This window comes from Alternaria dauci, chromosome 2 (assembly GCF_042100115.1).
Source record: "Alternaria dauci strain A2016 chromosome 2, whole genome shotgun sequence".
Taxonomy (NCBI): Eukaryota; Fungi; Ascomycota; class Dothideomycetes; order Pleosporales; family Pleosporaceae; genus Alternaria; species Alternaria dauci.
In genome coordinates this window covers 4,771,003-4,793,607 of record NC_091273.1, presented here as the reverse complement: position 1 = coordinate 4,793,607, position 22,605 = coordinate 4,771,003, and the positions used below count along the sequence as shown (strand labels likewise).

General features: G+C 52.1%; 8 protein-coding genes across 8 annotated transcripts; 2 read left to right on the top strand and 6 right to left on the bottom strand.

Annotated features, from left to right (window-relative positions):
* Nucleotides 1-389: 389 nt before the first annotated feature.
* On the bottom strand, nucleotides 390-2,039 carry ACET3X_003621 (uncharacterized protein; the record flags this gene model as incomplete). The annotated part of the gene is made up of 2 exons (XM_069448917.1): nucleotides 390-1,454; nucleotides 1,509-2,039. 2 exons carry the CDS (start codon nucleotides 2,037-2,039, stop codon nucleotides 390-392), a joined length of 1,596 nt encoding a protein of 531 aa, XP_069310168.1.
* A 2,069-nt stretch (nucleotides 2,040-4,108) lies between these two features.
* ACET3X_003620 (uncharacterized protein) lies at nucleotides 4,109-5,366 on the bottom strand (the record flags this gene model as incomplete). The annotated part of the gene is made up of 4 exons (XM_069448916.1): nucleotides 4,109-4,377; nucleotides 4,433-4,559; nucleotides 4,614-5,236; nucleotides 5,306-5,366. The coding sequence occupies 4 exons, from the start codon at nucleotides 5,364-5,366 to the stop codon at nucleotides 4,109-4,111; spliced, it is 1,080 nt and encodes a 359-aa protein (XP_069310167.1).
* A 261-nt stretch (nucleotides 5,367-5,627) lies between these two features.
* Nucleotides 5,628-7,185, top strand: ACET3X_003619 (uncharacterized protein; the record flags this gene model as incomplete). Its single annotated transcript, XM_069448915.1, has 2 exons — nucleotides 5,628-5,878; nucleotides 5,934-7,185. 2 exons carry the CDS (start codon nucleotides 5,628-5,630, stop codon nucleotides 7,183-7,185), a joined length of 1,503 nt encoding a protein of 500 aa, XP_069310166.1.
* Nucleotides 7,186-7,442: 257 nt separating this feature from the next.
* ACET3X_003618 (uncharacterized protein) lies at nucleotides 7,443-9,412 on the bottom strand (the record flags this gene model as incomplete). Its single annotated transcript, XM_069448914.1, has 3 exons — nucleotides 7,443-7,868; nucleotides 7,976-9,193; nucleotides 9,263-9,412. 3 exons carry the CDS (start codon nucleotides 9,410-9,412, stop codon nucleotides 7,443-7,445), a joined length of 1,794 nt encoding a protein of 597 aa, XP_069310165.1.
* A 1,175-nt stretch (nucleotides 9,413-10,587) lies between these two features.
* Nucleotides 10,588-12,224, top strand: ACET3X_003617 (uncharacterized protein; the record flags this gene model as incomplete). The annotated part of the gene is made up of 3 exons (XM_069448912.1): nucleotides 10,588-10,987; nucleotides 11,043-11,340; nucleotides 11,390-12,224. 3 exons carry the CDS (start codon nucleotides 10,588-10,590, stop codon nucleotides 12,222-12,224), a joined length of 1,533 nt encoding a protein of 510 aa, XP_069310164.1.
* Nucleotides 12,225-12,696: 472 nt separating this feature from the next.
* On the bottom strand, nucleotides 12,697-14,011 carry ACET3X_003616 (uncharacterized protein; the record flags this gene model as incomplete). Its single annotated transcript, XM_069448911.1, has 5 exons — nucleotides 12,697-12,777; nucleotides 12,839-13,164; nucleotides 13,292-13,399; nucleotides 13,687-13,789; nucleotides 13,991-14,011. The coding sequence occupies 5 exons, from the start codon at nucleotides 14,009-14,011 to the stop codon at nucleotides 12,697-12,699; spliced, it is 639 nt and encodes a 212-aa protein (XP_069310163.1).
* A 285-nt stretch (nucleotides 14,012-14,296) lies between these two features.
* Nucleotides 14,297-17,597, bottom strand: ACET3X_003615 (uncharacterized protein; the record flags this gene model as incomplete). Its single annotated transcript, XM_069448910.1, has 3 exons — nucleotides 14,297-14,443; nucleotides 14,496-17,202; nucleotides 17,254-17,597. 3 exons carry the CDS (start codon nucleotides 17,595-17,597, stop codon nucleotides 14,297-14,299), a joined length of 3,198 nt encoding a protein of 1,065 aa, XP_069310162.1.
* Nucleotides 17,598-18,969: 1,372 nt separating this feature from the next.
* On the bottom strand, nucleotides 18,970-20,670 carry ACET3X_003614 (uncharacterized protein; the record flags this gene model as incomplete). The annotated part of the gene is made up of 1 exon (XM_069448909.1): nucleotides 18,970-20,670. One exon carries the CDS (start codon nucleotides 20,668-20,670, stop codon nucleotides 18,970-18,972), a length of 1,701 nt encoding a protein of 566 aa, XP_069310161.1.
* Between the last annotated feature and the right edge of the window lie 1,935 nt (nucleotides 20,671-22,605).

Genomic DNA, 22,605 nt, shown 5'->3' with positions numbered 1-22,605 from the left:
CACATATACAAGAGATGGAGAATGTGTATTATACTATATATGGGAGATGGGCTTTCGTTCCCAGTATATCCGTGGTTATCTGGACGTGGGATATCTTAGAGTACACCGCTTATTACCAACTTGGCTGGTATCGTGTGACATAGTGTTCACAGTGGAGGATGGTAGTCATCTTTGTTCAGCTCATTCGAATGGAAAATTATGGAATCATGATGCATTGGTTATGGCATATCCCCAATAGTAAAACGCCGTCTATGCAGTAAAGAGAAAAGAGAAAAGAGAAGTCAAGCACTACGTGCTCTATGCAGCGTCCCATGTATATATATGCACCATGCTCTCCCATAACGACAACAAGAAATCGAATCCGATACCCTTCACCCGTCCTTCTCAACCTAAGTGCTCATCTTCCTCGGTTCAAGCAGCAACTTGCCCTGTGGACCAGATTTCTCTTGGAATCCTTCAGCCCTTGAGAAGACACGCTGACCACGTAGCCAAGTCTCCCTCACAACACCCTTGAGCGTCTTATTCTCGTATGGCGAGACTTTGTTACGGAACAGCATGGTACTTGGCTCGACCAAGAACTCGGCTTCATCGTCAAAAACAACAATATCAGCATCAAAGCCCACACCGATATCGCCCTTGCTGTTCTCGAGTCCAACCTGCTTCGCCGTGTTTTTACAGCACCAGCGAACAATCTCCTCGACGCTAAAGTCGGGGTTGCGCTTTATGCCTTCGGTCCATAGAATGGGTAGACCGAGCCCCACACTTGAGATGCCGCCCCAAGCGCTAAAGAAATCGCCCTTCTCTTCCGGTCCTTCCATCTCGCCCTCGCTGCTCTCGCATGAATCACAGTCTTTCGAGTGACCCGCTTTGCGAGGGGACGGCTTCTTGGGCGCGAGATGTGAGGGCAGGAGTTTGATCTCTGGGGTACAAGGAGAGTGGTCTGAAACGACTGTTTGAATGACACCATCAGCTGTGTCTTGTAGAAGTTCCTCCCATAGACCGTCTTGGTTCGACTGTGAACGGATGGGCGGGCAACACTTGTGTCTCGTGTCGCCTTCTTGGATGCCTTCTGCTGCAAGGGCAAGGTAGTGGAAACAGGTCTCTGCTGTGATTTTGATGCCGTCGGCGCGCGCCTTGCGTAGCATGGGGATGGCTTCTATGGCAGAGAGATGGACGATGTGAAGTTGGAGCTCGGGGGCAAGATGCGCTAATGAGAGAATCTCGGCTACGGCGCATGTCTCGAAGGATGGAGGGCGCGATTGGAGGAATGTGTCGTATGAGGTTAGGGGGCCTTTGGGGGCGAGAGGGGGGTTGGAACGTTGGATGTCGTCGCCCACGGAGTCGGCGATGGGTGGGATCATTTCAGCGTGGAACATCAGTGTTGTTGCTGAGTCTTTGAGTTGGAGGAGAGCCTTTTCGATGTCTATCGATGAGACAGCAGGAAACTCTTCGACCTAGAGAGATGTTAGTGTCACGTGTCATTAGGATGTTGACCTATATGCACTTACGCCACTGTCACACAAGAAGCCCTTGAAGCCACGGACACCCTCTTTGACTAGAGCTTTCAGATCACCGGAGTTACCAGGGATGATGCCACCGTAGAAGCCGACGTCGACCCAGCATTTTCCTTGTGATGCCTCGCATTTGATCTTGAGGTTCTCCACGGTAGTCGTAGGTGGAATAGCGTTCAGAGGCATGTCAATGACAGTTGTGACACCACCGAATGCTGCAGCACGAGTTCCAGTCCAGAAGCCCTCCCATTCTGTTCGGCCAGGCTCGTTGAGGTGAACGTGGGCATCAACAAGACCGGGTAGTAATATGTTCGGCGAGTAGTCGGTATACGATGTGCCTTCGGGAAAGTCTGTAGGGGGAAGTACTGAGTGGAAGATGGATGTGATCTTCCCTGTATGGTTTGATACAACGATGGTAGCCTCAGTCAACCGACCAGCAATGACTGCTCTCGAAGAAGCGAGAACCGTGATGCCTTGGATGGGTTGCTGTTGGGAAACAGGTGGAGGTGTGGTTGCGTGTGGAGCCATAATGACAAGTTGTATATGTCTTAGACCGTGAGAAGACGAGAACAATATAAAAGACCAAGTAAAGCAGTGCTCAAGCGCTCAGGTCCGTGCTAACAGCAAGACCTATATACAGTAACAAGCCCCGAACTCGGCAAACGCGGGGAAGAGGGCGTGGGTGTTTCCGGGTGAGCTGCAGATAAGCGTTGATAAGACAGGTTTGGTGTTGCGCCCAACAGTTGTCAAAGAGGAATGTGGTTCGACTCTCGCAGAGAGTAAGGATAATAGTACTTTCAAACACTGAAGACGTGTAACGGAAAAAATGCTTTGGAAGACTGATTACCCAAAACGCCAAAACCCGGGGTACAGCTTCTTATCTACCCGTTGGTAGGGGCCAGCCCGAAGATACTCTCGGAGCATTGTGGCCAGAATCTGGGACTGGTTAACATGGCGTCAGGGGACTGTGGAGTATCGGCGAACCCTGAATTACACGTTGCTCGATTCTATCGAGTAACTAGTGTGGAGGTAGGCTATCGTGGCCGCCCTAGCCATGCATATCGACCCTGTCTCCCGTTGGTCGATCTAGTGTAAATACGCGTCTGTTGGCCATGGTAGAATATTACATTCCACGCCCATGATCGGTAATACAATGCCCCTACTATGCAAATTGCACGTAAGGGAAGTTGCTTTGCTCATCCATAAATGCTCATGCGTAGACCTCTTGAGAGCTTCGTCAAGTGTTGAAATCGGCAAGCTTCCCCACTCTGTTGCTGCACGTCTTAGATGGTATTGGGAACCGTGCATACGTTACTGATAAGCAGCTGCAAGGATCTAGCTGCATGCGATAGGCGCACAGTAGATCTCGCGATTAGAGCCCCGAACTAGCGCAGGGCCAACGGCTGAGCGTCATACCTTTGGGATCTCGAACGTCTACTATATGTTATTTACTGCTTCCCAGGAGATTATATTTTAAAGGTCAGGGGAGAAATACCGTTAACCTCGCGATACTTGTTGGAGGGCAAGAGGTGCGAGTTCCGAGGATATCGGAGTAAGGCCCGATTCTGTCCGGAGAAGCTAAACGTATGTCAGCCAGCGTACCTCCCAACACGATCTTTCCATTACTCGATAGAAATCGAGTAACAAAAACCCAATCGCCGAAACTGACATCAGCGAAAGGCTAGTCCAATATAGGCATCCTGTCAATTCTCGGGGCTGGCCGATAGCCATATAATCAGCTCAGAACCCGAACGCGCCCGGCTCTTATTGTACCCTTCTTCCTGCCTACCTCTTTTTAGAAGTTTGAACATACTTGGACACCGTATCAGAATCTCGAAAGACGTGAACGTGCAGAGAAATGAAGAGATGGCCAAAATGTGGTTTCGGGGTGTTCCGATGTTCTGACATGTTGTGATCGTCGGTACAAGTCGTTCACCGCAAGCGGCGAACTACGGCGGTCGAAGGCCTGTCCTCAAGGTAACTATCGAGTAACGGAAACTCGACGCCTCACAGTTTCTGGAATTTTCAGTAGCGCGCCAACACCACGGACGTCGCAGAACGACAACTACTCTCAATTGGCTCTGGTAGCCAGTAGACTCTGCAGACACGATGCGCCAAACAGCCTCTGCATTGGCTGTATGCGCCTACGGGCTGTTCAGTGTAGCGGTAAAAACCATGCATCTGCGCCGCAGCACCGGAGATGAATTTTGCTTACGTTTGCTTTGGGAGTTGGAGGGCGTATTGTTCAGCATGGTAGCCAAGGGTCTTAGTTGCAGTCTTGTTGGCATATCAAACAGGCTATTGCCTCCGGGAGCGGCTCGGAGATCAGCGTCGACAGGGACAGCCGCATACCTGACGCATACTTGTTTGTCTGCGAACGGTCTCTGTAAGGTTGATCAAAGGACGTAGCCGCCACCAATCGCGGCGATGATGCTACGGGGAAGAACAGCGTGATGAAATTCATTACTGGATATGGTGATGCGATTGAAACAGACCTTAGGATGGAGTCTGTAAAGACTGTACCCTCTTGAGAAATCCCTTGGTTGGCTGTTGCTGTTGATCCCGTCCCCGATTAGCACTATAGCCACCGGTACCACTTAGAGAAAACCGTTCAAGGTCGACTGCTTCTTCTTGGGCAGCGATGCTGATTTTGGCACCTTGTCAGCCGCCAACAGAGACCGAGAGTTGTAAAGACTGGCTTGCAGGCCATGTTCTACAGCTGTATCGCAGACGAGGTTCAGATAAGTGTAGGCGTCTGGTTTGTAGTATATGGTTTTGCCGCCGTTCAGGAGACCCATGTTCTCAAGTTCATGGAGTACTCGTAGTACGTCATCAGCGTCCTGGAAATCCTTTGTGTAGACACAGACTGTGATGGTTTCTGAATCAGTACCTGAACACTGCAGATTACAGATGAAACTCACTCAGTCGCTCCTCTTTGCCATTGTCGGTAGCGACCTTGCAGCTACAACCAAGTCGATTGTCGATTACGTGTGCAACGACTTGCTTCCAAACCGGAGTAACGTTTGTTGACTTGGGAAACAACATCCACTAGTTTGAGTCAGTCATACGGACAGGTAGTTGCTCGACTAGCCAGCTGCATACCTTGCCAGAAAGAACATTTGTCTCGTTTGCGAGACTTGAGATTCGTCCCTGTAAAGCTTTGCTCTCTTGAATGAGCTGTCTGGTCACCATACCCCTAGATCCTTTGGCGCCTTCCTTCTGAATGTCGCGGCGGGTCTGGAGCGATTGCTCAAGCAAGTTCATGCCACGCGATGTGAAGTCGTCGACACGAGGCGAAGGTGACTTGTCGCGAGGATTGCGATGCGGATTAGCGGCCCAGATCCAGGGAAATGTGGTAATGGCGGTGTTATGGGGGGGAAGGCGTCTGACAAAGTCATCAACAGGCTCGCCGAGTTGCCATGCATCCTCTTGACCTTCTAGAGGATTGAACAGTTCGTGCGACGGTATGGGTGAGAGTTCACGCTTCCGCTTGCCTAGTCGCGCAAGTCGCTCCTGCTCCATGGCTTTGCGGTCGACACCCGACACATTAAAGCTAGTTTCTTTCACCACAGTCTCTGTATCTGACGTCGCCTTGTTGGAGGTTGGCATTGGTGTCCTGGCCGCCATCGAGACCAGATTAAGGTCCTTCTGGTGTGCATGCCAGAAAGATTTGTGCTTGAAGTTCTCGCACAGTCTTGACTGGCGCCGTTGCTCAACTTCATCTCCTAGGTCCAATCGTTAGTCAGGTGCAGCCGTGACATGTCCCAGTATGGAACCTATCACCAAGCACTCACCATAGAAGCTGCTGTCATCCGAGATCCACCCTTCTCCGGACACGGTGTCCTCGTCCGCCATCAGTCGCGCTGTGATTCCTGTTGACAGAGTTCATGCCCTGAATTTTGAGTGAGGTGAAGAATGTTTGCTTGGAGGTTGACGCCATATGACGAGTGAGGGTGACCAAATGAGGAAGCAACGAGGAACAGGGGACAAGGGGACCCCTGCAATCCAAACGCGCCCGCAACCACTATACGCGAACGCGTCGGCCAACTCTTCCATCGCCAGCGTGCGCGTCCTCACAACATATATACGCCCAAATCTAATCGCATGCCTTCCGAGATGCCACATTCAGTTACGCCAGAGTCTACACCAGCAGACGGGTCCTCGGCGGCGCCGTCGCAAGTCGACGCTGTTGAAGCCGAATCGGGGACGCAAGATGTCGCAATGGAAGACGCACCCACGCCTGCCGCGGCAGAGAAGGCCAAAGTAAGCCTCGAAGAGCTTTTCGACGATGAAGATTCAGATGGCGAGTTTGCTTCGAGTGCGCCGGCACCGACGTCGCAAGAGGATGCCTCACAACCCGCACCAATGTACGCCCCACCTGTCCAAGTATTACATTCATGGCCACGGCTGACATCGACATAGCAAGATCACATCCAAGTCTTCCTTTTCCGATCCAGACGTCATGCGTGCCTTCTACCAACGCCTGTTTCCTTTCCGCCCTCTCTTCCAATGGCTGAACCACTCCGCAACACCCAGCAATGACTTTGCACACCGCGAGTTCGCCTTCACCCTACCCAACGACGCATACCTACGGTACCAATCGTTCCCAACAGCCGATCTACTAAGGAAACAATGCGTCAACATGCTACCCTCGCGTTTCGAAATCGGCCCCATGTATAGCACGAACCCGAGAGACCGCAAGACACTGCGGAAAGCGAGCTCATTCCGCCCATTGATGAAAGAGTTGGTGTTTGATATTGATATGACGGATTACGATGATATCAGGACATGTTGCACGGGCGCGAACATTTGTCTAAAGTGCTGGGGTTTTATCACAATGGCCATCAAGACCATCGATGTTGCGCTGCGGGAAGACTTTGGGTTCAAGCACATCCTCTGGGTGTACTCCGGTCGTCGAGGAGCCCACGCCTGGGTCTGCGATAAGCGCGCGCGAGAAATGGACGATCAGAAGCGCCGCTCAGTGGCCGGCTATCTCGAACTGCTCAAGGGAGGAGATCAGGGCGGCAAAAGAGTACATGCATGGCGACCACTGCATCCCCATCTTGAGCGTAGTCTGGCAATCCTGAAAGACCACTTCCAGACCACCATTCTTGCCGAACAAGATCCATGGGCAGAAGATGAAAAGGCCGCACACCTCCTCAACCTCATTCCAGACCCTACCCTCAAGGCTGCACTACAGAAGAAGTGGGACTCTGCGCCCTCCCGCCCCAGCGCATCGAAATGGGCCGACATTGACGCGTTGGCAAAATCCGGTGCCTTGTCCAAGACACCCAAAGACCTCCTCGAAGCCAAACAAGACATCATCCTAGAATATACATACCCCCGTCTCGACGCCGAAGTCTCCAAGAAGCTGAACCATTTGCTCAAATCACCATTCGTTATCCATCCCGGAACAGGTCGTGTCTGTGTTCCGATTGACACGAGGAAGGTGGAAGAATTCGATCCGTTGAGCGTACCAACAGTCACGCAATTACTTCAGGAAATCGACGATTGGTCGGGTGAAGAAACGGATAAGAAGATGCAGGATTGGGAGAAGACGAGCTTGAAGCCATATGTAGATTACTTCCGGCGATTTGTTGCAGGCTTGGTAGACGAGGAGAAACCGGCGCTCAAGAGGGAGAGGGAGGAGGGTGCTGATGCCATGGAGTTCTGATGATGTACCTGGTATCTCATGGATGTAAAGCTATGGAAGGCGCTTGGCGTTGCGTATACAGAGGGGGAAATACGTATGAAGCATTTTGACGATCCTATTCTTTACCACTACATAAGAGCTCGTTTGTCTCGCTGATATCACTGCTCTAGCAGATGCCGTAAACAAGGGTATATTCATAGTATCTGATACAGCAGCGACATCATCAGGATAAACAAGCTCCTTTGTACTACATGTCCCTCAATATTTCATACTCCGCCCTACCCGGTAAACCCCAATTGACAAACATTCCCCTCCATAGTACAATACGGCATCTGAATCGGCTCCGCACCAATCCCCTTGGCCACCAGCCTCTCCCTCATCTCACTCAACCTAGGCGCCGCATCAATCTGACTCCTGTTCTGCCCCTGTCCATCTTTGGCGCCCGACCAAAGCACCTCCGCAGCCGCAGCCGCACGGGGCCAAATCATGCGATCAACATTGACGGGGTCGGTTTGCTCGGCCCACATGTGCGCTTCACCACCTAGTACGAGATGCTGGTTCTCGGCTGGAACGCCAGACAAGGGGTCGTACGAGTAGATCTGACGCCAGTTATGGAAAGGAGCGCAGTAGTCCACATAAGGCCAGAATTGATCGCTGACCGATTGGTCGAAGTTGAGCCATTGGCCTTTGCCGCAGTCGAGGTACTATTATCCTTTGTTAGCACGCGCGATCCATCGTTTCTTGGAAGTGAAGAGAGTGGGGGGAGATGATGTCGTTAACTGGAGTATCTGTAGAAGAAAGCTTCGCTTACCCAATAGTTGTAGTTTCCAACTAAGGCTTTGTGGCCTGCTGCAGTGATTTGTGCAACTGCTTCGTCACTCTGCCACGACTGCACAATCACGTCGGAGCCGAGTGTCAAGTTCCACTCCAACAGCATTTCTTCCCATACTACAGGTGTGAGTCCTGCGGCGCGTACCTGTTCATGGGTCCGATCAATGAATATCTGCATAAGCGGCTGCAGGATGGCCGAATCGTTGCTCCTGACCGTATCATCGAGCAAGTACGCATTCCGGTTTACTTCGTCGCCGCCGGTGTGGTAGTACGATGAGTACGGCAACACCCTTGGTAGCAAGTCATTGAACAGTTCCTCGATGAAATCGTAGACGGCGGTGGAATTGAGCTTCAGTGTGCCGGATGGCGGCTGGGCGGCGTAGGTGTTCCAATCTGGTTGTTGGTCAAACGCAGCTACTAGTTCTGGGAAACTGTGGTGTATGCTCGAGGTATGGCCTGGCATGTCGATTTCGGTAATCATCTGCACGCCTTGAATCGCTGCGTAGCGTTGGAAGTCTCTGAAGTCGTCTACTGTGTAGACCAAGTCCGGACGGTAGGCTCCTTTTGCGGAGAGCTCGGGCAGGGCGGGAATTTCCAAAGGCCAGGATTGACTATCCGTTACGTGAAGATGGAATCGGTTCATTTTGTTGTAAGCAGCCGCCTCGATTTGCCGCTTGACGTCGGCGGTAGAGAAGTAGTGTCGTGAGGTGTCGAGGTTGATGCCACGGTGCTGGAACTTTGGACTGTCGAATATCCGCACAGGCGCCGAGAGCGTGTATACATCCTGCCCATTGGAGTGTGCATAGAAGAGCTGTGTGAATGTCGTCAAGCCTCGTGCTATTCCGATGCTAGTGTTTGCGCTGATGCTTGCAACACCCTGCTCTGTCAAAATCAGACTGTAGGATTCATCAACCTCTCCAGCGAGAGGTTTAGCAACATTCGGCTGATCAGCTTTGAGCAAATTGACATTGACGCGAGAGACGTATGTTGCGTTTGACGCGCTTGGGGATGGCTCAGCCCAGTTCCTAGGGTGAAACTTCCATGGATAAAAGTTGTTCTTGAAAACTGATTGCCACGTAGAACCGATAGCGTACTCGATTATATCCTCGCTTGTAACGCCTCCCTGGGTAGAGTTGTTGGATGCTTCGCTAAGTACTGGCTCTGTGTAAGTCTTGCGCAGATTGAGCTGGCTGCTGTCCTGTACGTCGGGACTGCTGTTAGAATTTGATGCGAAGAGAAAGAGAACCTGATCTATGTTTGAGCCTACATTTCTTGCGCCAGCTTCGTACCAGTTAAATGGTACATCTTTCGAGATGAAGAGAACGGTGCTACCATGCTCGTGAGAAACAGGTATCGGCCAAATAGTGGCTACTGAAGAAACGAGAAGAGACGATATGGTAAATACAAGAGGTTTCATATTGCAAACAAATCAGACGAAGACTTGGAAAGACTGAGAACACCTCGATAAATAGGAGTAATTGATGATGAAGTGCAATTTATGTACTGGAACGAAGACTGGCGCAAGGAAATGTACCTGGGTAGGCCCGATCCGTAAGCCCCGAATGGCCTCACTCAGCCACAGCTACCGCGATGCCCCTGGTAGTCCCAGAGAGTAATATATTAATGCCTGGTATACAGTGTATAGCGTTGCTTGCGGCTCTTGAAATGTGAACCTTGGGTGGCTTTCTTAGTCGCGAGGTTATGGATGCGAGGTAGTGGGGCATGAGGTCCTGAGCAGAAGCACGATGACGTGCAGGCGTCCAACTCCAGCCTCGTCGTCCATAAAAGATGACTTCCATCAGCTTCAAAGTAAGTTTCAGGACATTGCGATGCGCAACCTTGCGTCGCGTCCTTTCCATTTCTACCAATCCTCTGGGGTCGCTGCGCGACACGGGTTTCTAGTGACGGCTTGATGCTGCCGCCGCCGGCTCGGCAGTCCGGGCGGTCCGCCATGAGCTGATGGAAGGCATCTGCAGCGCACCTCCTTTGGCAAGCAAACGGCCAAAGCCTCTACAGACGACAAACAGGGAGCTGCCGAGCTGCTCGACCTTTATAAACTTACCGCATCATGAGCACGGATATCGGATCTCCAAGGCTTCCAGACTTGACCCAAGTGGCACGATGTCACCATCCCCACTTTGTCCAACTCTCTCGCGATCGCCCTTCCCCGCTTTTACAGAGAGTCGGGGATGGATATGCATGAGCGTACCATGGCTACGCGAGCCTCTAGCATAAAGTGTCTACGCCGAAAATAGCGAGTCGTGCGGGACGCGTGCTACCAGATGTCATACCGAGGTGTCGATGGAGCATACGACGTTCTGATTGCACCAGGCATTGGATGCAAGAGGCCATCGCAAGCTCATGTGCCATGACCAAAGGATAGCCCCACGGCGCCAATTGGCTGCTGGCTCCTGATATGATCAAGGCAGCTGTCAAAACTCCGCTTTCTTGTCCTCCCGAAAACCCAAAGTACGTCGTTTACCCGTCGGCAGTCTATTCGGCCTGGCACATACTCTGCATGTGAATGCTACCATATATGCGTACTGACAACCTGTGAAGCGCTTCAAGCTCTAGCCACCGTCTCTGCCTGTCATGGCCGAACTCAAGAGCACCAGTATCTCGACCTCCTACCTACTCGGCGCCGCCGTCGTCCTGTTCCTTAGCTACAAAGTCATACAAAGACTCTCCGTCAATGCGCGAATTCGCAAGCTCGGCGCGCGAGCGCCAGTCCGAAGGACATATTTCCCATATGGCCTCGACATGGCGTATGAAATCATTACCTTTGCCTTGAAAGACGAGACATACGCAATGTGGGTGGCCATGTTCGAGAAATGGTGTGGACCAGGGCGATACACAATCGAGGCTGGCATAGGCGAGCGCGTGATTCTGACCGCAGATCCCGAGAACATCAAGGCCATTCTTGCGACGCAGTTCAAGGACTATGGCAAGGGAGAGCAGTTTAGGAAGGACTGGCATACTTTCTTGGGCAACGGTACGTGGAAGTCCAGGTCCGCCGCTGCAAGGCATAACTAACAACCTTCGAATAGGTATTTTTACTACCGACGGACAGCTCTGGCATAACTCACGACAGCTTATCCGGCCGCAGTTTGTCAAAGATCGCCTAAGCGATATTGACATCTTCGAACAACATACCCAAATCCTCATCTCCAAAATCGCTGAGAGCGAGGAGATTGATACGCTTGACATGATGTTCAGGTATACACTGGACGCAGCTACACATTTCCTACTTGGCCAGAGTGTGGGAAGTTTGGATGAGCCAAAAACAGCCTTCGCAGATGCATTCTACAATGCTCAGCGTGTAATGAGCTTCGTAGCTAAAGTCGGGTACGCGAAGTTGCTCACATACCTGGTGTTCGCTACTAACACCAAGCAGACCTCTAAACTGGCTCATCCCTCGAAAGCGCATGGGCTTCTACGACTCCATCAAGGTTATCAACGACTTCGTATCCACTTTCATTGACCGAGCCCTCGCACTCTCTCCAGAAGAGCTCGAAAAGAAGACAAACCACGATGAAGGCTACACATTTCTCCACGCCATCGCCGGCTACACGCGCGATCGAGACATGCTACGCGATCAAATTGTCTCCGTCCTCCTAGCAGGCCGCGACACAACAGCCTGCACCCTGACGTGGGTAATTTACCACCTCTCCATAGACCCGACCATAACCGCCAAACTGCGTCAAGAAATCCTGCAAACAGTCGGTCCCGACCGCCAGCCAACCTACGAGGACTTGAAAAACATGAAATACCTCCAACACATTCTAAACGAGACCCTCCGTCTCTACCCTGTTGTCCCATACAACGTGCGCATGGCCCTCAGAGACACGACACTCCCTACCGGCGGCGGCTCAGACGGCACGCAACCCATCGGTATCCTCGCCGGCACACCAATCGGCTACTCGACCCTTGTTATGCAACGCCGTGCAGATTTATACCCACCTACTTCCCGCTCATTCCCTCCCCCAGAGACTTTCGCGCCCGACCGATGGGACTCTTGGACCCCGAAGAGCTGGACCTATGTTCCGTTCAACGGCGGACCTAGGATCTGTATCGGTCAGCAGTTTGCACTTACGGAGATGGGGTATACGCTTGTGAGACTGTTCCAGCGGTTTGAGACGGTGGAGAATAGGATGGGCGGTACACAACCAGGAATGCATGCTGATATTGTGCTGCAGCCTGCCAAGGAGGTTAGAGTTGCGTTCAAGTAAGACAAAGATGGTTGAATGGATGGGGATCTGGTACTCTGAATGTTGATTGTATCGAAGATGTATGAGCGAACACCAATTTGTTATGTAGACCATACACCCGAACTTTCCCTTATGCCGCAAGTTTCTGCCAATACATGTTGATCTGTCACGAAGACCGCTTCATCTCCTAGCATCACGAATAGGTAAACAAGGTGAGGCATATCCGGATATATTGGTTTATAACAGTCCTGTTGTCTAGCAACAAAAGTATCAAAAACGCCTGGGTATCTTATCATACACTTCCGAACATGAACGCTGACAATTAGGAAAGAAACATAGCTATCGTGACTCATAACCGAAGGGAGATATGGTGGACACCATGTCTCTCGCTCCACAGAGAAACAAATGACGATGCAAGCGAGGCAGGTAGCAAGAAAAACGCTGCCGCAACGATCAAGTTCTATAGAACGAACGAACGAACGCCGTACTTTTCTCAAGCCTTGACGCCTCGAGTTCGCGGTGCGGCGCGCGTGGTGGTCGAATCTGTGCCTCGTGCTTTGGCAGTACCTGCAGCCTGAAAAAGAGCGTCAGCTAAAACGGTTCCCTATTATTTTAAATGTGTAGAAATGACTTACCTTCTTTCCTGGCTTGCCTTCAACGTCACCGACGATGTGCTCCGCCGTTCCAACAATCTTATCCACAACCTTCTCAGTCTTTGTCCTCGGCTTCTTAACTGTCTTCACGTTCGCACCAGTGGTCTTCTTTGGTGCGGCAGCAGGCTTCTTAGCCGTAGTAGTCTTCTTGGTAGTAGTCGTGGTACTGGCAGACTTGGGTTTAGCAACGCGGCCAGAAGCTACCTTGCTGGTGCGGGGCTTCGACGTGTTGGCCTTGGTAGTCGTGCTGCGTTTTGTGGGTGCGATTGCGTTCTCAATCTGCTGAACAAGACGGGGCTTGGAGTTGCCTTTGTGGGGAAGTCAGTACGTTGCTGCGTTTGTTCGAGAAGGGCAATCGAGGTATCGAGGCGTGGTCGGGGGCAGTGCAAGGCAGTGTGTACAATGTCGAGTCTGTGAAGGAGTGAGGAAGCTTACCAGTTGTCGCGCGCGTAGTTGCTGCCATCTTGCTTATTCCAGAAGTCTCAAAGTAGTAAATGGGCGACTTTGGAGTGGCTCTGTGGCGGGTGGAGTGGTGAGTCGAAGCTGAATGACGGAAGTCAGCACGCGTGCCGCGTAGTGTGGAAGCAGTGCGCGAAATGCGAAGCTTGCCAACGAGCCATCTCTTTCAAAACCGAAGTACAAGGAAAGAAAACTCAGGCGACCATTACACGCGTAGTAAGAAAATAGGAGAAGCGCGTTATGCAAAACGCGCTCGTAAAGCCGCTGGCATGACGCCGAGGTGCCACTCAAAAGCGTACAAAAGCAGGCGAATGCATGGGGATTTGCGCCAGCAATATAGACAGATAGGAGGGAAAACGCAGGCGACTTACTTGCAGCTACTGGTAAGGGTATTCCAGGCGCGGTTCTTGATTGCGACAAAGATCGTTGTTGAGAGTGGGCGGTCGAGGTCAGAATGGGCGGGGGAAGCTCCCACTTTAAACTCTCAAGCGAGGCGGAGGACGTGTCTCATCACAACAACACATGGCAAGGTCAGCTGAGCCAATGAGAGATCCGCTAGGACAACTCATGCTATGTCGAGGATCAACCTTCCCGATCAGGCTGTTTCGTTTTGGAATAGCCTACTCAGCTCTGCATCCTTTGCTTCTCAGCTTGTGTGCCTACTTCGCAACTCACCGCTCTCCGCAGCCCTACCATGTTATCGGGATGATTGAGGTCAACCACAAGAATCTAGCTGCAGGCACAGACAAATGTTTGAGCATCTTTGTAGTATAGCCATGAACTGAATCACTTGTATTCATCTATCGTTCGTTGGTACAGCCAAAATAGCCGCCCATTCCAGTACCCATACGATGGGATCCCTTAAGCGCCGTCCATGTCTCTGGTCGGAGAATATCTTTGACCCTCCTGAGGTAACTTTTGAATCCATTCCCTAACGCCTTTTGAGCCCCGACACTCATGCTTAACCCTCATGAAAGCCGCTTAGTGCGCAACAGATTTGCTGCCTTTCGCCATGCGCTTGTTCATGAAGTCGAAGAAGGCGAATTGACTGGCCGATACGCCGTACTCGTAAACAAAGCGACTGGCAAGGTAGCTTCCGAAGATGGCACGAAGATAGTTGTCCGGTACCTGCATGTTTGTTAGTTTATGCTTCAATTGCACAGTGTTGGTTATGACTTACCCTCTTGATGATCTTATCCAGGCCAATCTTCTCAAGCAAGATGTTTGGCAGCGCCTCCTTGAGAATCGACTCCCTGAACTCGACGTTGTGCCATAGCTCAGTGTTCTGCAGTTCCTCGTCCAGCTTCGTGATCGCGTTACTGAGCGTGTCACTGAGGACGCTGCGAGGCTGACCAGTGTTCTGGTGTTCCCTCCAGATGGCCTCAAATTCAAGACGTGCATTGTTCTGGATGGTCTTCTGCACTTGGCGAACGTAGTTGTTGTAGAACTCTGGGGCCTGTCCGTCTTCACCAACACACATGTGCTTGAGGAAGCTCTCGTCGTCAAATGCCAGTGATGCAAGGACCTCAAGTGAAGAAGACGTGACACCTCCCTTGTTGGCTGAAGCATCCTTGTATAGAATGCAACCGGCCTTCTCGAGGCGGAGCTTGGCGTCTTGTGTGATGAAGAGGTTAGCACCTTCCACAATGTATGGAATTACCGATTTGCCATCAACAATGAGCTTGTTGGCAGTTGATAGATCGATAGATTCGGGTCGGCCACCGCAAGGGACGAATGAGTCGTAGTGCATGTCACTGCGGAGATGGAAAGTGTTTCGGAAGGTGGTACCGTTGTAAACAAGGTCCCCGTTTGGCAGTCGTTTGTTGGTGTCGTCGACGAGAATGCGGTAGCCTTCTGGCGAGAGCTTCGAAACATCAAAGTGGTTGATCATCTTGCGCTCCTTGGCTAGGCGCACCAGCTCCTCGTGGTTGATACCGTTGTTGTCGACCAAGACACCGGATCCGTCGACGATTGCAATGTACTTCTCATTGCTGAGCAAGATCTCGTTCGAACCGAGATCGCCATCAGGTCCACCTGTCTGCAGCTTGCGGACCTTACTTGGGTCGAGGTTAAGCTTGCGGTAGATACCCAAAACGTACTCACGAACAGACAATGTCGTCATGCCGTACCGGTCGTGAGGGATACCACCCAACTTGGGGCTCTTGCCAGTGAAGAATGACTTCCACCATGGGGCGCCACGAGCGCGTGCATGCTCGGTGGCCCAGTCGACAAGATCGGCAGTGTTCTCGTCAGGACCCATGAAGAGAATCTCTTCCTTGCCGTGGAGATCGACGATAGGATCCTTGATACCAGGACTGGTAGGAGGCAGGAGGAGATCGAGAATGCTGTCAATGTATTTCTCAAAAGCGCCCCGGGCCTTATCCTGGTGTTTGAAGTCAAGAAGCACGACACCCTTGGAGCCACCCTCTGGAATGTCCTTGTTCTTGCGTTGCTGCGTGTTTGCAAGGTTGTAGTTCTCATCAAACATGGAGCGTGCGTTGATGGAGTAGGCCTCCTGACTCCTGGATTTGACGATGCGGATACCTCCACGAGCAATGTCACGGAAACGGAGATGGAAACCACGGAACTCAGAGCCGATGACGAGGAACATTCCATACAGCGGCTGAGGGTACTCTGTAGATGGGAGGAAAGTGGGGTTTAGGCGGAAGCTGATGGCGACCTTGGTAGGAGTGTAGAAGTTGGTTTTCAGGACCGACTGGTTGAAGACACGGAAGGCGGTCATGACCATCTCGTGGTGGTCGTTGGCAACAGCCTTGTTGATGGTGTCGGTCAACTCGGCATCAGTCTGGACCTTGTCAACCTGGAGACGGAGATAACTCAGAGTTGGCAGGAAGTCATCCTCTTGGCCCCTGGTCTGGACGTAGTGAGTCTTAGCGAAGGGCAGATACAAGGTGTGGACCAGGTCTGGGTAGGTCATGATGATCTCGTAGATGTAGTCAGCGGTAAAGGTCTCGGCACGAAGTCGGCGCTTCAGCTTGGAAAGCAACTCGGCATGTGCGCTGTTTTCTGGGTCCAGAATAGCTGACAGGGCAGTGTACTCGCTTCCCAGTCGGTTGAGGAAGTGGGTGATGAAGACCCACACGCAGTGCGCGTAGATGGTCTCTTGTAAACTCAGTCTGCTTGTAGCGAACAGCGTCTGGAACTTGTTTTGCGGAAGGCAGTAGAGCAGAGAAACCTCCTTGGTGATCTGGTGGATCGAGGCTTCGATTGGTGGGTGCTTGGCACCAGCAGCTCCTGGAAGCGGGCGCAAGTAGAGCGACATGACGGTGTAGCCGTTGGAGAACTGCTCGACGTACTTTCGCGAGGTGGTCAGGCCATAGTAATGGTACAGATCACTCAAGGCACTGAAAAGACCCAATGCACTTCCGCGCTTGAAACCAACGACCAGACGCTTGTCTCTCGAGCCCTCGATGTCGAAATGGTCAATGACGGGGCCTGTTCGCTCTACAGCGACCTGGAGAATTTGTTGGTAAACCTCCTTGGTGTTCTTGGTCGCCTTCTGCAGGAAACGCTTGTCACCAATCTTCTCAATGTTGGTCTCCGTCTCGCTGGGGTTGGGGTCGACAAAGTCGCACTGGTAGACGAAGTAGCATCGCAATTGCTGGTCTTCGCTTCCTGGTAGGGGGCTTTCTGAGCGGAAGCTCTCTACGCGGTATGCCAGACCGGGCTTGGATACGGCCAGGTACTTCTTGCCCAAGCGCTGCTCGTATTGAGGGCCGTCGATGACGCTAACACCGGGCCTGCTGGTGTCGATGTATACGGCGTGGTCAGCGGCTTCCTTGTCGAGCCTGATCTCAAGACGCTTGTCGTCTCTGGCGTATGCGGCGACCTTTGCGGCGTAGAGCGAGTGGATGTGGCTGATGATTCTGTAACATGTGTTAGCGCAGCCGTGGAAGAGGAATTGCAGCCATGCTTACGCGTCTACCGTCTCGGTAGCAAAGTACATGTCGTCAATGCCCAGCTCGTTGTAGAACCACTTTGTTTCTGACTCGACGAGCTCTGGGGGCATGAAGCCCTTCTCCTCGACGCCGTCCATGACGGCCTCCATCTGCTGTGCCTTGCCCTCGAAGACGGGAGCAACATAGCCGGAACCGCCCGAGCCTTCCTGGGGGATCATTCGCGGCGTCGAGCTCCCCGAGCCTGGGGCGCTCAAATGTGTGGGCAGAGGCGACGGACGGCGGTCTGGGGTGTGGAGGAGCTGCTCGAGCTGCTTGTGCTGAGCCGGTTGGCCATTTGCGGCGTCGACTGGTGTGGAAGCCATGCTGGGCGTGTGCAATTGGACTGTGAGTTCTCTAAAAGAGATGTTGTGTAGCGATTGGGGCGATGCCTGGTAGAAATGCGTGCTTGGTGAGACGCGTCAAGCGTGGTAAAGAAGCGCAGCGAGTTTGGTCGATCGCGCGATAGTGGGGCGTTCAGTAGAGGGGCAGTCGAAACCAAGACTACAAAATTATAATTAGTCGGGCCAGTCGATAGAAATATACAAAGACTGTCAGATGCACCGCTATTTCGGGCCTCGTAAAATGCCATGATGCAGGAACGCTAGCTTACCTCTCAGTACAACCAACGAGCCGCAGCCGTCAATCACCGCTTCGGATAAGGATAGTAGTGGCAATTGGACAGACGATCCACCGCTCTTTGCTGATGGGTCTGCGGAATCGGGAGAGCAAATTGTGTACAGGCAGATGTTGCAGTAGCCCGTGTACCCGTTCAACACGTCCGATGCCAGCCAGGATGCGGGTGACAGCAAAGTGTGCTTGGTACAACGCTACAATCTTGCAGGTACCTGACGGTGAAACAGGAACCAGATGCGGATGAGATGACAAGATAACGTGGTAGAGTACAGAAGAGTGAGGCTTGCAGCCGGTGAGAGTAGCTTCCAGCCCAGCAGCGAGAGCGGCCGTCGTTGGCTTTATATAACCGTTGCTGTCACGTCTCGTCTCGTCTCATGGTCGTCTGGATGCTCGGCGGCGGCGTACCTGAACTGGCCCGCCGCAAGCCGAATTTGCGGAGGTGCATGGGTAGGCCCACTAGCGCTGCACCGCATCACCCAGACTTCACGTAATTAGAACAGGGCGCCCAAGCCGGTGCTTCAGTACTCGAAAGAACATGACCTGCAAAAAAGCCGCATCAGAGTTTTCCCCAATCCTGCCGAGAGTGCCAAACCCTGTCTGCATGAGCTGCACCTGTTGCAGTAGTGTCTCAATACCACACTCCCCACTACGTGTCCTGCAGAACTCACGATCCTTGGCGCTCTCTCCAAACGGTTTCCATGACTGTACGTGGCCCCTTGGTACTGGATTGCGTGCTGCACGTGGTGCCCCTCCGGACCTTACAGGATCTATTGCACCATATTCGCTGCTCGTCGGTGATGAGGCGGGGAGTCATCCAGCCCGCACCAGGTCACGATGCCCCGTCGCTTCCGAGCCATGGCCATTGCACGACCAGTGAAGCCGTCATTATACACCGCCCACCCCGTCACGATGCTTCCCCGTGTCAGCTGCGCCATTACAAAGGCCTGGATTTCTTCACGATCTTCGCCACTCTGCTGAACAATGCTATTCTCGTGCGAAGCTAGAGTCTAGACCATGTCATGACGAATCTGTTGGAGACCCGAAGGCACAAAGACTCCCCCCTTAATCATCATCCTCGCTATACTCCTTGCCATTGATCGTCAAAAGCACTTTGTATCCATGTGCTCCTATCCAGTTCTTCTTCTTCCCCGCCTTTTCCACCTTTCTCAGCGCTGCATTGAGTCCTTCGTCAAGTTCATCCGGTTCCTTCTTAAACTTGAAGTCGACGCACAACTTCTCGTTCCCCTTCTTCGTCGTTGTCCATTGAGAAGTCATTTCTACCCTCTTCTCCCGGACCACACCTGCGGGATACACGCTGGCCAAAACTGAAGCAACGCGACCGGTGTACATGCACCACCATCGCAAGTGTTCCGGCACGAGCTGCAGCATTCGGCGGTAGAAGTCCTGCTCCGTAGGACTAATTGAACTGTAACCGCCGTAGCGCTCGCAGAGAAAGATGGCAAGTATCGCACGGTCTTCGTGACTTAAACCGTGTGCGGCAGAAAACAACCCGGTCGTAGTGCTTCGAAGCGCAGATCCAGCCCGGAGATCCTTGACTTGAGCCATATGTGCAAACATAGTATACGCGAATGCTCTCGTCATGCCGATGCTGAACAGTTCTTGATGCGACGGTGTTGGCGTAGGCATACTGGCTCTTTGCAAAACTTGTACAAACTCATGGCTAGACGGCTTAGCGTATGCTCTCGTGGCAGCCACTAGGGGCCAGTCCGACCAGTTCGCTGGTTCCATCTCCGCGAAGTACATGCCTTCTCTCACGCCTCCTTGACAGAAGTATACGTCCTTGATACTCGGTAGTGCTTTCGACAGGCAATTCACCAGGAAAGCTACTGCTGGAACCTGACTTGCCCTGCGGGCTGATACACGGAAGATTTCTGGCGTATCCTCTTTTTGCACCGCAGCTTGTATAGCCTGCGTATCCTGGAATGCATCCTTGGTAGTACGGAATCCGTTGATGATGGGTATGGGATACGGCTGGATCGCATGCTCCGACATGAGTACGAAGCCCCAGCCACGAAAACCACCACCAGACAGATAGAGCGAAAGACCTTCGGGTGAATGTGAACGATCAAGTAGCTGCTGTGGTATCTTTATGTCTTGAATTGCAGACTTGAGGTCCGTGAGAACTTGACTTTCGAACGTCTTAAACGCATCGCTATCAGGAGAGCCTGCTTCTTCGAGTCTTTTTGTAAGGGCAGCTGTACCGTACGGTAGGCTTGCACTTCCTTTCTCGCACATGTCAATATCATCGTAACCGTCCCGACTAGACATCCAATTGATCTGCGTAGAGCCTCCACCCAGGTCCATCATGAGCCCTGTTGGCCTATGATACGAGCTTGCCACACCGAACGCTCCGACTCGGCCCTCCATCTCTTTCGACAGAAGCTGAACGGTCCAGCCAGTAGCATCCTTGATCTTATTCTGAAAGTCCTGAGAATTGCTAGCTTTTCTGGTAGCTTCCGTAGCTACAATACGAATCTGATTCTCAGGCACGCCAAAGTCTTCACACGTCGCCTTGAAACGCAACAGAGATTTGACTGCTTGCTTGATCGTAGCTGCCGGAATCGGCACGACTTTGCCATTTTCGTATTGAGCGTCGTATAGTGAGATAGCTGCCCGATCCAGATACACGGTTGGCAAAATTCTCCGTGTCTCTGGAGTCAAGTCGGTGATTGAGAAGCGGATGCCATTACTGCCCATGTCAACCAACCCATGGAGGTGCCTTGACTCGTTTGTCGTGACCATTTTGGTAGCGCAGGATCCCCGGATTTGCGATTGGTGCTCCAGATGTCAGCCAAGAAGTAAGCGGAAGAGACGGTGCGAGCCGTAGAATCTCAATGGCGTGATTGATGCGGTTCCAGTGCGAGGCTTAGTTTCTCTTACCCCCAGGAAACTCGTAGTGGCGTCTAGATGATCCCGCCTCATGCAAGAGTGATATTGATTACCCCCAGGTTTCGGAAAGTAGTTTCTATTACCCCCAGATTACTTGAGAGGTTGCAACGACATTGTCTGGTGATGCGCAGTGTTTTCTGGGGTAAATTTCCAGTGTTCGTGGTGACGTAGTGGGGTGTCCCACTGCTGGTACGAGGGAAATCTTCGGCACTAGCAACCCGACCAATCATGCAACGTGATGACAATGAACCTGGGAAGGAGCCTTCAACGCCCGCGGCCGTGACGAAGGAGGACGATCCTGTGAAGGAAGAGATCGCGAGATCGGTCCTGCTCTGTAATTGCAATGTGGTGGGAGGCATTGCTACTGTAGTGAATCGCGAATCACTGTCAATTTTGGGAAAGGGAAGCTCGGTAGATGTCAAGTGAACATCAAGAAGACTGTTGTCAGCAACAACCCTAACTGAACCAATCACAACTAGAAGCTCAAAGACAACACGGAGGGACTGGGATTGACTACCTGTTGCGCATCCCAGAAGGTCTCGTTCAAACTAGAAGCGAGTGTTGCCCTGCCACAAGCCCCGCAAGCGCGCTCAACTCTAGGCATATTCGTTCAATTCGATTTCTTCGGTTGCTCAGTAGGACGCGATGGCCGAAGCATATGATAGCAGTCCACAAGAAACTGCCGCTCGAAGAAAAGAACATGTAGAACATAAACACCAGCCACTACGCCCATACTGATCAGGTCTCCCAGGACGCCGAGGCTTCCAAGAAATCCAATCCCAGGTTTCATGCGCATTAGTGCAGGTATGACGGCAGCAGGTGCCACTGCGGTGAGGGAAGGCAGCGTCTCGAGTATATTGAACTCGGAGCCGTTTCTTGAAAAGAACCTATTGATAAACCAGATATTCCAGACGATGCGCAGGCCCATGTTGACTGTGTTCGCGAGTACCACGCCGTTGCCTCCCATCTCGAGCTGCCCGATAAAGAACCATGCACTGCCTGCGAAGAGTGCGAAGAAGATGCCCATGGAAACAGATTGTGCATATAGCTCTTTGTTGGTGGCCACCGCGGTTACAAAAGCCTCAGTCACTCCGTTGATAGCGAGAAAAGGTATGTAGTAGCAGTATGTTGATAGCACCTTCGAGGCCGAGGTCGCAGACCACTTTTGCCCCGCGACGATGGAAAGTAGCACAGGAGCCAGTTCAGGTCCCAGTGTAACCGCAAACAGGGAGATGATTCCATACAGACGAAGTATGGTACTCAAGACTCTCGAAGCTTGCGCAAGGTTGTGTTTTTGTTCATTCGACTTGTTCAGATCTTTCTTGTCTGTTGCAGGCGACAATCCTACACCAGCGCATAATTTCGCAAACATGTTTCGACTACTTTCTTCGATGGGCTGAAAAAGCATGCGAGCGATCAGACCCCCATAGTTCGAGGCAAGCGCATAGGCGCCTTGATCTGCGAGAGATGCCAATGTCGTTATAAGAAGAGAGTCTCCCTGGGTGAGAACGTACTTCAAAGCCGATTGCAGACTAAGAGACGCAGTCAGTCGCAAAAGAGGAGCCGAGAAGTAATTCATCAACGTCGGGCTCTCTTGAGTCGATGGCAATCGTTCCGGGAACAGCGAAAAGCCATCGGTCTTCGCAACAGGCCACGTCTTGTATGAGTATACAATGAGCAAAGCCAAGGCGTACGCCAACTGTCCGACAGCGAATGGCAAGACTCCGATGTCCAGACCAGCTCGACTAGCCAAGATCGCTGAGCCGCATGTACCGACGCAGCGCAGCA